An 11,085-nucleotide genomic window follows, 5' to 3' on the forward strand; every position below is an offset into this window, starting at 1 on the left:
GGTTGTCGTTGCGAAACCGCGACTTTAAACGTGTACGAAATTTCTAGTCTTGGTCAACATCTAGACTTAAATCAGTGGATTTTGTCTAGTCGGACGACAACACTACCCTAAATCAAACACCATTATCGGAAGTGCCAGCAACTACCCTCGCTGCTGCGATAGGGTCTGGGGTGTAAGTTAATGATTGTTTGTTTGTTTGCTGTACCCTTGCAGTTAATGTCAAATGTTTAAAGGAATTTCGGGAACTATTAATAAAAAGGTGCGCAGATTCGACGGAATTACAAAATTGGTTTACCAGCACTGGTGCTTGCAACAACCCTCTTGCAAACACTTCGTCGCAACATAACTTCCGATTAAAACGTTTGACCTATTGGCTTCAATTTTGAAAGATTTCTTTTGTTCTCAAAATACTGCTTATGCCTTGTTGTCTTGGGTTATTAACAAACAATTATCATCCAGATTTGTGTTATCATCCAGCTGTGCTGCACGCTTGCATTTCTCCTCCGATGCCCAATACGGCGAGTCATGCGTCATAGAGAAAGACTGTTTGATCAGCAGTTTCATTGACAAACGGGCTTGAGTAAGTAGGTCTCAATCGATTCATTCGATTTGTCGACAACGAAGGCAAGTTGAGTTTAGCAAAACGCAGTCTGAACTTGAATTTTCGCGTTATGACGCTGCAAAGTGAAGTGATAAAGCAGCTTGGTGGTTTTGGCAAATACCAACGTCGGTTGTGCGCATTGCTATGCTGTGTCTCTGTCGTTGTATCATCATTTACAATGACCACACTTTTTGTTGCTTATGTGCCGCCACATAGATGTCGGGTTCATGAACTAGAAACTCTCAACAGTGATTTTGAAGTACCTGTGGCTCATAGGTAAGTGCTATTGTTGCCTAAATTTTTGCAAAACTTAAAGCTTCAGTTTTCAGTAATGTGACTGAAAACTCGACGGTTAGCGTGGTTAATGCCTACATACCGCTGAGACTACTGCAGGACGGTCACTATCAGTGGGAGCAGTGCAATCGATTTAACACCTCCACTAGGTCATATAGTAAGTCGACTACAAAACTGTAAACATTTACATTCGTGCCCTACTACCTTTCATTGTAGATCTTGTTTTACAAAGCAAACAAATAAAAAAACAAGATTTTAAAATTTAATATTGTTGCATTTACTATTACGGCCTACATGTCGTTCCATATGCATAACCTTGTCTAGGCTACAAATGGGGCAGCCATAGTGGTCTTAACAACAAAACAATAACTTTTGCAAAACCCAATTTTTTTAGACGAATCTAAAGAATCGGTCGTTTCTTGCAATGAAGGTTGGTCGTACTTGGTCAAGCCGAATGAGGTTTCCGCAGTTATGGAGGTAAACGTTGTGTAGCTTTATAAACTTTGTATCGTACAATTGTCGTTATAGTACGGTTAACCGCTATGCGGTCGTTGCACTGAATAAGATGCCGCACGAAAACGGAATCCAATGCGGTGGAAGCAAACATGTTCATCTCGTGCGCATGCGATAACGACTTTGATTTGATGTATCTTGGCTGCTAAGCAGCAAATGGCGCCGAGCTGGCCTAGGAAATTCTGTATGATTTATTACCCAATAAACACATATGATTAAAGCGAAAGCATCTGTGTTACAGGTTCCAAATAACCAAAACAACATATACTTAACGTATATTGTATTGCCTATTGTGTGTATAGGTATAACGATCACTGTCAATTAGCCCAAGCATCGAACTTTAGAAGGTAGGGCTGCACAACACGCAGGGCACGCATGACAAAAATGGAACGCAATTGGTCTGAAAATGGTATATTGTGCTGATTTTGACATCGTCCCAAAACATATTTTCTAAATATCGTTAATTAGGTGTTCAACAACCTTTAAACGGATTTTCAATTAAGAAAGTTAAGTAAATTATATTCACAAAAATTAATTGAGACCGGATGTTTAGGAGCAAAAATTACAGTACAATATCTTTACAACAACCAAGGGAAAAACACAAAAAAGAGTTTTTTTCAAAATGACATAGCAATCAATCATATCACTTAATGTTACTTTTTATTATTAGTTCGACCTCGTGTGTGAGAAGTCGTGGATAGTTCCTCTAATCCCGTCTATGCTTCTGGCTGGAATTATGTTTGGGGCCATCGTTGGAGGATATCTGTCCGACAGGTGACCGCTAGTATTTTTTTACATCTAATGAAGAACGAAGTAATGCAATGATTAAAATGTTGTTCACTTTCAGGTACGGCCGAAAGAGAACTCTGTTGCTAAGTTTTGGAATAGTTATAACTGGTGCGTTGGGAATGGCTTGGACACCTGTAGTGGCTGGCGTGCATGTGGGTATCTTCCTTCAAGGGATGGGCCTCATAATGCGATCCACTATTGCAGTCGTTATGAGTAAGTTTTTACGACAATTTCATGCTAAATATTTTGGTGAAACCACAGGACAAACAGTCTGTGTAAAAAGTTTTAGGCTTTAAAGAGTGTTGAAAAAAAATAACTCAAGAAATGTTAAAATTTATGGTTTTGTTTATTTTTCAAACATAAACGGTGCATAACAGGAAAAAGAAACCTAATACTAGTTTTAGGTACAATTTAAAAAATTCAGGGTTTATAAAACGACTTTCGATGTCCAAAACCCAATGCTTTATTTTTCGCAGTAAACGAATCGACAACACGGAAAGTTGGCAAAAAGTTAAGCTTAATTGTAATCATGTGCAGTTCTATTGGCAACTCGGTCACTTCTGGAGTTGCCTATTTGATAACACATTGGCGATGGATGCTCACCGCAATGGCTATTCTTGCTTTACTTATTGTGCCCTTTGTGGTTTTGTAAGTTCGTTTCTCCATTGGATGTCTTTGTATTGCAATTTGGTGTACAACTTTGGGTTAAGATTCCATGATATAAAGGAATTTGAATATCAAAATATTTTGCCCCTTTTTTCATCATCCGGCAATTAAATGCCTGCTGTGGCATTAAAAGTAAATGTCAGTGCAAATGCAGGTTCATCGAAGAGTCGATAATTTGGCTTTTACAAATCAAGAAAACGACTCTCTCGGAACGTGTAATGAGAAATATTGCCAAAATAAATGGAGTCAACGGCGAGTCCGCGATTACCCTAATTTCTGGACCAGACAGCGAAGTAAGAAAACATGCTAAAATTTTTTGCCACATTTAAGATTCATGTCGTTCAAACTTATAGGAAACTAAGTCTTCAAAAACTGAAGTTCAAGATGACGATAAGAAACCTTCGGCCAAACTGTCGTTTATCCATTTGTTTAAAGTTGGCTTTTTAAGAACAAGAATGCTTATTTTAACTCTTGCGCTGTGAGTTGACCATTGCTACCTTTTGCTTGATTTAAACTGATTTTGCATATTGTTGTATTCTCCCTGACTGTCAGTAAAAATAAACGCCATCACAAACTGTCAGTAAATTGCAGTCAAAAAAATATTGTTTAGCCTTTGCAGCATAACAATAACTTTGAAAAAATTGCCCAACACAGTTTGACCTATTCTTTCTAACAATATGTAATTTTTTCGGAAATGTAGCAAAGCCTTAAAACATTTTGTATATAATTGTATAAGCCGAAAAACGTGATGTATTTTCCTTCTAGATTTACGATATCTGTAGTATTTTATGGGTTGGCGTTTAATGCAAATCGACTTGCCGGAGACCGATACTTGAACTGCTTTCTGGTGAACATCGCCGATCTTGCTGGTTACATTGTGTGGTTTGTAGTGGTCAGAAAGCTTGGCTGTCGAAGGGTGTTCGTTTGCTCCACGCTGATCTGCGGGTTACTGCTACTCTCTATACCGCTTTTGCATTCAGGTGCGCAAATAATATTACAATAAGTATGAAATGTTTTTCTAAAGTTTATCAAAGAATTATTGCTTACACCTGGTGTCGCAATAGCAATGACCATTTTGTATCAATAAACCATAAAAGTTATCAGCCCACTTGTTCATAAACTTTAAAAACTGTTTTCAGTGGACGAGAATGCGGAAAGAATTTGTGCAATGATTGGAAAATGTTTTATCGGCGGTTCATTTCTCATGTTGTATCTTTTCACTGGCGATTTCTTTCCGACGCTTCTTCGTAACCAAGCCTACGGTGTTTCGTCGTTTTTTGCCCGGATTGGAGGCATTTTGGTCCCTTACATCTTATATCTTGGTCAGTACATGTTGTAATCAAGCTATCGGCTGTGCCAGTTCCATGCATATTTGCCCGACAATTAACTTCAGAAAAAGAGGCACGAATGATAACAGTAAACTTCGTCGTAATTTCCTTTATCGCCAATAACTGATAACCATAAAACCAAATAGGTACCTGGGTTATCAGCATCCACAACTAATGCAGGTAAAAATCATTATGATTTATTGTAATATGCCTGACAGCAACAGAAACATTATATTTGCTTTATTGTGCTGTTATTTGACCGCATTTATGAAATATATATCGCGGTTAACTTAATCAAAAGATCAACATTGCCATCGGACAATATCTTTCATGAAAAACATCTCTTTACAGGGGATGTAGTGCACTTTTCTATCCCGTATGTGTTCATGGGCACATGTTGTGTGCTCGCAGCGGTCGCTGTTTTCTTCTTGCCCGAAACCATGGACTTGGACATGCCAGTAACACTGGATGACGCGGAAGAACTGGAAAAGTATGGCCTGGCGATTAAAAACTTTGCATCCGTGAACCAAATAGCAAACCTGATTGAGATTCGTGGCCAAGATAATCAGGGTTCGAATCCCGGAGTGACTAAAAAAAAATGTCTTATGGGCATTTAACTATTTTCAATATAAATAAAAAGAGTAAACTTATACGAGCAAGACAGCATAAAGATTTGATACAATCCAATAAGAATAAGTTTTCATGTATTCGTTCACAAATGTTGTTTAAACGTAGGTTTTCTTTGCATTCAACAGGTACCGGCCGAAACTGATCTGCTTCACCAAAGGCAAAGAAGATGCGAACAAAAATTCCACCGCTACGGCCGTTTTATAACTTTAAGACTTATTTACGAATTTACAATCCACTGTTTGATAGTTCTGGTATGTAGGCGATTTACACTATCGCGATGCTATGTTTGGATCCGAGAGTGGAAGAAAAAATTGTGTAACGCGTTTTTTGGACCCATGTATGCAATCTCGCACTCATAGTTGGCTAATCATTAACCAGTATTGAACGACGAAACGAACCTTGTTGGTGCTACTTTACTATCATTAACGGCAAACTGTTCAACCCACTAACACGAATCGTCTTGGTATATCAGATATATAACTGATGTCAACTGTTGTAGGCTGGCAGTGTGTGTAGGGAGTAGGGGTTAAGCCAAGGGGACATATTTTCACAACATTTCGCTCTTTTCGAAAGTAACCTATTTCCTGAAAGTCGTCTTTAGGTTATTAATTATATAGCACACCTTTTTTGTCCAAAACATACAGTATAGCTTATCCTCTTGAAAGTAATATGTTTGCGAGACGCAAAATTCAGTCCAGGACAAAGTAGTTTTTTAGTTGTTTGTGCTGTTGACCCAATCGTGATTGTTCAACGTGGCAAAAACATTCAGCGCCTAATCTTATGTTACATGATACAGGCCATTGCAATGGGCAAAACAACGAAGTTAATTCCCAGACCGAGACGCAACAATCGACAATGGGGAATTCCCTGCGACTGTAGATCAGTTTATTGTGTCAAATTGGTGAAAATATAACCATGCAAATGCAGCCAATAACAGGAAAGGACAGTTAAATGTATTTGAAATATTTCCATTATTACTGTTCCGAATGGGGGCTTTTAAAGAATTAAAGCCTACCTAAGACAATTGCGTCATCGCTTTTCCAGATATTTGCTTGCTTTCACCTGGGTATTACCCTTGAGGTATAGGGTAGCTTACGTTTCGCAACCAGATTTCAATGTCATTATACTGTCTTGCGTTCCATACGCAGTCATGTCAAACTTGCAGCTAAAACCTTGCGATATCCGCTTTTCCCAAGATAGCATAGGTAGTAAGTTTCAAAACGGAAACAGCGTCAACAGAACAATAGCGCTAATAAAAGTGGGGGTATACAGAATTGAAATATTTCCAAACATTCAGGTCGTTAGCAGAGACGGGCGTTACTATACGCTGGACAACAGGCGCTTGTACGTATTTAGGGTTTTGCAAGTCAATGGATATCTTCACACAATAACAGTTACCCATGTGCCGTACACCAGCTCGCACAACAGAAAGTTTACCTTAAGCAATCAAGGAACGTCGATTCGCGTTCGTCGCGATGTCACTCAAAAACATACCTTAAACGACTACAATCTTACCAGGTAGGTTAAAAAATATTGGCAATATTTATTAAAACTTATGTATGTATTGTATCTATGCTGAGTTCATGCCATAGGTTTGTATACTTAAAAGTAATAGAAATAAAATAAATATAATGTTTGCAGTGACACCACAGCTTTGCTTTCCAATTTGAATCTTGGAAACAGCTCTTCTAACTTTACTGTGAAGCAGCAACCTGTCAGAACACAAACACACCCAAGTTATTTCCTAGAGACTAAGTAACTTTTGTGAGAATATCAGTAATTTTTAACAAAGCTGAAGTAAACAGTAAAATATTTAGTTGATTATTTGAGGTACATCATCACGATATTACATTAGCAGAAGATAGGGCTTTCATGACAAGTAAATTAAAATTTTGTTTTGCATGAATAACACTACTCAAGCATTATAGAAGCATATATATTTAGTATGAACTCCGGTACTTCTTATCATACATCAGTTGCCCCAACTAATTCACTTCAGACGAGCTATCACGAAGGACGTATTACAAGGTAACCAGATTTCCACGCGTTTTTTTCTCTTTGTGACTTCTTTACTGTTATGTGACTTAATTTTTGTTTGGGCCAGTGATCCCAAGATATTGCAGAGATTGTCTTAATTCCACAGTAACAAGACAAAACGTCAAATAAATTATTGGAAGTGGCTGAGATGATTTTAATGATACTAAAATCTACGTTCTTGTGACATACATTATCATCGTGCGATGCAGATACAACCTTGACAATCGACAAAACAAAACTCGTTCTGAATAGATTTTCCGCAGGAAGGGCAATGACTGTCGCCGAATCATTTTATTAGGCCAATAGCACAGGACACGCTTTATTGCTTTACTTGTACCACATATGCTAAGTTTAATTTGAACGTATACCGATACACATCAAGGTATAATCAAGTAACACCAGCAACATCAACTGATTCGGGGACTTCGGGTTCTGGGACTATGCCAAGCAACTCCAAACAAAAATCAGAATCAAAACATAGGTCAACTCCTGACCAAAAGTACGTTATTGTGTGTACAATTTAAATGGGCAACAATGCATCAGCCCTTGCTGCAAGTTTGCTGTGTTTTCAATTGCTAAAACTTATAAGTGTCCCACGTTACAGGAACCGAACTAAACTTCATCCAATGGAAGTTTTCTACAACGGTTGTTTTATCACCGATTGTTCACGGAAAGAAGCAAATGAACTTGTCGAGGAATTTGTTGACAAATACAAACATGCCACTAACTTATCCACTGGCGTTGAAGTAAATGACGACTACAGTATTAGAAGGGGCCCAGACCACAATTTGTTGCTTTATGTTGTTCGGGGTATGGCGAAAACACTAACACATTGCAATTTTTGGTTCAAATATAGTCCTAATCAATATGGAAGCAACAACGAGCCCTGCAATTATGTCTTTTTTCATGATGTGTAGAAAACACGGAACTTATTGTATACACTTCAAATGAAATGCCTCCATAAATATTTATTTACTATTTTAATCCAACACAATCCACACGAGACATACACTTGTTTTTTAAGGTTCAAAGTATTACAAAATTATACAGCACCAAAACAACATCCGCTAATTATATCGTTCTTATCATATTCTTAATTATTTAGTTAATGGCAGTCAGGTCATTGGTGTATCATATGAATGACAATTTGTAAGTAGAAAAAAAAATTATTTTCTGCACTATAGCCTATTTGTTTTTGTTCTTGCAATGCAAATATTGTCAATGCCGAGAACACAGGTTATGGTGCATTAATGTGCCGCTATCGTTTGCACCTTTTTTATGTTGTGCTGCACCCTTATAGTTTTACAGACCCTATTTTTGTTTTCCGATGTGTAAGCACAGTAAAAATAAAAAAGGATGTACATTACCCTTTTCAATACACACCTACACGGTATTGGTAGAAACAAGCATTAAAATAAATATATGTCCACAAAATATGATTGCAACGAAAGTTTCATCAACGCAAATGTTTTGTAATGTTTCTACAAATGTGTTTTTTGTTCGTTAAAAATAACCTTTAAAACCTAACGAAAAAGCTCGGAAGTTTTTGTGAACAATTTTAATTGCTATAATAAAATGTGTACAAATATACTTCAAACGTCGGTTTCAACAAAACACTTTCGAAACTTAAGTTTCATAAGAGCAATTCCCATTAACAAATTGGAAGATTGATTAGTTCGAAACCAGAAGAAAGGTGATTGACAAATTCTAGCCCCAAGACTCAGCTGAGTCTTTTAACGGTCAAGGACCATAAACTCTAAAGTCCATGTCAAAACTAAACGCTACCTATTGCGGCATACGTTGCAAGTTCATCCTTTTTTTCATTTTCATCGAAAATTTCTATTTTATGTTTTTTCCTGGACAAAAGATTTTCAAACAAATCATTTTATAACACGTCACGGTTCAGTGACTGCTAGATCGTTGCTACAAACGCTCAAAGAGAAAATCCTTATTTTTCTTACATTTGACTTTTTCGTATAAACGCGAAGAAAATAAGGAACACAGAAACAATGTCATCCCCTACCCGAAAGCCCGGTGATCTTCGTACTATAGTGGACACACAACAAGCAGCTAACGTATGTTGAAATTGAATCAAGTTACCTACGTGTGGTAATAAATTGGTTTTAACCTGGTTTTACTATTTTTTTCCTTTGTGCTCAGGTAGGAGATAACAAAATCAGTCAAAAAAGAGATGGTTTTAACGAAAATGCAATGCTTCGATCTCGAATAGATGAACAGGGTCAACTGATATGCATTTTGAAACAAAGAGCAGATGAACATTTGAATCGAAATAAGGTGAGGCCACTGGAATAAGAACTATGTGTTTTGTAAGTTTAAACCGCATATCATCAAGTTCAGTAGCAATTTAGCAACATGGTATGTGAAAAAGTTGCAGTAAGACAAAAACTTACACAGAACCACCAATAGGTACAAACTGGAACCAAAATATTCGTTTGCAGTGGATATTAATTTTTTCTTTTCTGTTGTCACCGTATGTGTGCTTCTATCTAAATTTTTTGTAACTGCTATTACTTGTTGAGCAATTCTTAATAATCCATAGACGCTGGAAGGAATAAACCGTGAACTTGAATTATTGCATAATCAAGCCAGGGACGAATGCAAAGACTTAAAAAGATCATGTGCAATGTTAGAAAAAAGGTAAATAAAACTAAATTAAAGCTGAAAACATTGACATAACTTCCACTGGTGAAGATTTATTGACAGATAAGCATAGTCTAGCAACTTATTATTTGAACATGTGTCATATTAGTAGGTGTGGGAATTGTGTCAAGCACTCATTTTATGATTATTTAATTTTTGTTATTACAAACTGTAAAACACCTTTCCCTGTTGTAGGTTTAATGAATTAGCTGAAAATCATGATGAAATGATCAGAATTAAAGACACATACAAATCACGGAATGTTCAACTTGAAAAAGAAAACAAAGTTTTGCGAGAGGACAATGAAAACCTTTTTTGTAGTATGCAAAACTTAAATTGTGAATCCTCAAAATTTAAAACCACATTGGAATGTCATTTGACTAAATAATACTGATGATGCCTTTTGTACATTTTTATTATGTATATAGGTGCCATTGAAGAAAGAGACACAGAGATTTTGAAACTCCTTGGAAAGCTCAAGGAATGTGACATAAGTGTTGAACTTATAAAGAAATCAAAACAACAAGTTGAGGTGGAACTTCAAGAAAACAAGCTCAGCTTCTCTGCAAAGGTTAATTAATACCATTTAGTATTTGTTTTGTCGTGTATTGCGTTGTTTTTTTTTTAATTGCACCAAAATTTTGTTTAGACAAGAAAACTGGAAATGGAACTTGCCGACAGTAAGCTACATCTAAAATTGTTGTTAAAAGAAACCGAGGAAATCAAAAAACGCAATCAAAATAAAGAATTCGAGGAAAATGAAATAATCCAGAATCTCCGCAAGGATAAAGAATCCCTAATAGAAAAGGTACTCAGTTACATATGTTCTGTCAAACCTGTTAATTTTGTGTAAGGAGTGTTGCATTTGTTTTTTTACATGTGTCAATGCTGGCAAAAATATGTCGCTGCTTGTTTAGATAATGCAGAGAGGCAAACTGATTCAGGAACGACAATCTGAGGTTGACCTTCTCCAATCAGAAGTTGTTCAATTAAAAGAGAAGATGCTGGAGATACAGGATGAATTTGCACATAAACATCATTTGGTTGATGTTAATGCAAGGGTAGTTTTCCACGATTTAATTTTGAGAAGGAATTAGAAAAAGTTTTGTCTGAAAAGTTGTTGCAAGATATTTCCATTTAGATATAAATCATGTCACTAATCAATACTAGAATGTTCTGTCTAAATTTCAATTTGTTTTGATACTGTGAACTTTTGACCACTCTAAACTCAACGTTGTCCGCAGGCATTGTAGTTAAAATTTCATACATTACATGTGTATTTTTAGGTGATGAAACTGCAAACTGAAAGGGACGAAGCAGTGGAAGATCTTAGACTATTACAACATGAATTCCAGGCGTACAAATCCCACACCAACAAACTCCTGGCCACTGAAAGGGATTTAAATTCAAAATTGCGCAACAACATTTTTGTTCCCTAGCCTATTAACGACACAACCTATATTATTGTAACCACTGTGATTCGCCAGTATTGCGGATGGCCTTTGGTGTTATTTTAGCGTTGCACCTTCGAATGACTGCCTAAACTGCATTAAGTGCCTCTTTGCA

At 36.7% G+C, this 11,085-nt stretch overlaps 3 protein-coding genes across 4 annotated transcripts; all 3 read left to right on the top strand.

Moving 5' to 3' along the window:
- Positions 1 to 779: 779 nt before the first annotated feature.
- LOC145898169 (solute carrier family 22 member 4-like) lies at positions 780 to 4,808 on the top strand. The gene is made up of 11 exons (XM_082986601.1): positions 780 to 877; positions 931 to 1,052; positions 1,290 to 1,372; positions 2,079 to 2,182; positions 2,256 to 2,410; positions 2,674 to 2,845; positions 3,018 to 3,156; positions 3,217 to 3,341; positions 3,629 to 3,843; positions 4,003 to 4,185; positions 4,543 to 4,808. Exons 1-11 carry the CDS (start codon positions 780 to 782, stop codon positions 4,806 to 4,808), a joined length of 1,662 nt encoding a protein of 553 aa, XP_082842727.1.
- A 1,163-nt stretch (positions 4,809 to 5,971) lies between these two features.
- On the top strand, positions 5,972 to 8,049 carry LOC145898170 (uncharacterized). The gene is made up of 5 exons (XM_082986602.1): positions 5,972 to 6,339; positions 6,463 to 6,576; positions 6,766 to 6,849; positions 7,241 to 7,357; positions 7,463 to 8,049. The coding sequence occupies exons 1-5, from the start codon at positions 5,972 to 5,974 to the stop codon at positions 7,773 to 7,775; spliced, it is 996 nt and encodes a 331-aa protein (XP_082842728.1). The 3' UTR covers positions 7,776 to 8,049.
- Positions 8,050 to 8,790: 741 nt separating this feature from the next.
- Positions 8,791 to 10,975, top strand: LOC145899601 (coiled-coil domain-containing protein 89-like). Of its 2 annotated transcripts, none has more exons than XM_082988458.1 (8): positions 8,791 to 8,933; positions 9,019 to 9,153; positions 9,419 to 9,516; positions 9,715 to 9,839; positions 9,948 to 10,090; positions 10,169 to 10,327; positions 10,437 to 10,580; positions 10,806 to 10,975. In XM_082988458.1, exons 1-8 carry the CDS (start codon positions 8,868 to 8,870, stop codon positions 10,956 to 10,958), a joined length of 1,023 nt encoding a protein of 340 aa, XP_082844584.1. In that variant the 5' UTR covers positions 8,791 to 8,867; the 3' UTR covers positions 10,959 to 10,975. The 2 variants fall into 2 exon arrangements, with proteins under 2 accessions (XP_082844584.1, XP_082844585.1); XM_082988459.1 differs by having other exon boundaries at positions 8,868 to 8,909.
- The last annotated feature ends 110 nt before the right edge of the window (positions 10,976 to 11,085 follow it).

This window comes from Ascidia mentula, chromosome 4, assembly GCF_947561715.1.
Source record: "Ascidia mentula chromosome 4, kaAscMent1.1, whole genome shotgun sequence".
NCBI lineage: Eukaryota > Metazoa > Chordata > Ascidiacea > Phlebobranchia > Ascidiidae > Ascidia > Ascidia mentula.

Excerpts from the sequence above, each read along its gene's own strand:
- LOC145898169 (XM_082986601.1), top strand. The coding sequence starts at position 780 with ATGACCACACTTTTTGTTGCTTATGTGCCGCCACATAGATGTCGGGTT. Across the intron at positions 2,411-2,673 it reads CACTATTGCAGTCGTTATGA|TAAACGAATCGACAACACGG; the intron begins GTAAGTTTTTAC and ends TATTTTTCGCAG. Across the intron at positions 4,186-4,542 it reads CCCTTACATCTTATATCTTG|GGGATGTAGTGCACTTTTCT; the intron begins GTCAGTACATGT and ends ATCTCTTTACAG.
- LOC145898170 (XM_082986602.1), top strand. The coding sequence starts at position 5,972 with ATGTCAAACTTGCAGCTAAAACCTTGCGATATCCGCTTTTCCCAAGAT. Across the intron at positions 6,340-6,462 it reads AACGACTACAATCTTACCAG|TGACACCACAGCTTTGCTTT; the intron begins GTAGGTTAAAAA and ends TAATGTTTGCAG. Across the intron at positions 6,577-6,765 it reads AGTTATTTCCTAGAGACTAA|TATGAACTCCGGTACTTCTT; the intron begins GTAACTTTTGTG and ends ATATATATTTAG.
- LOC145899601 (XM_082988458.1), top strand. The coding sequence starts at position 8,868 with ATGTCATCCCCTACCCGAAAGCCCGGTGATCTTCGTACTATAGTGGAC. Across the intron at positions 9,154-9,418 it reads AACATTTGAATCGAAATAAG|ACGCTGGAAGGAATAAACCG; the intron begins GTGAGGCCACTG and ends AATAATCCATAG. Across the intron at positions 10,581-10,805 it reads TGGTTGATGTTAATGCAAGG|GTGATGAAACTGCAAACTGA; the intron begins GTAGTTTTCCAC and ends GTGTATTTTTAG.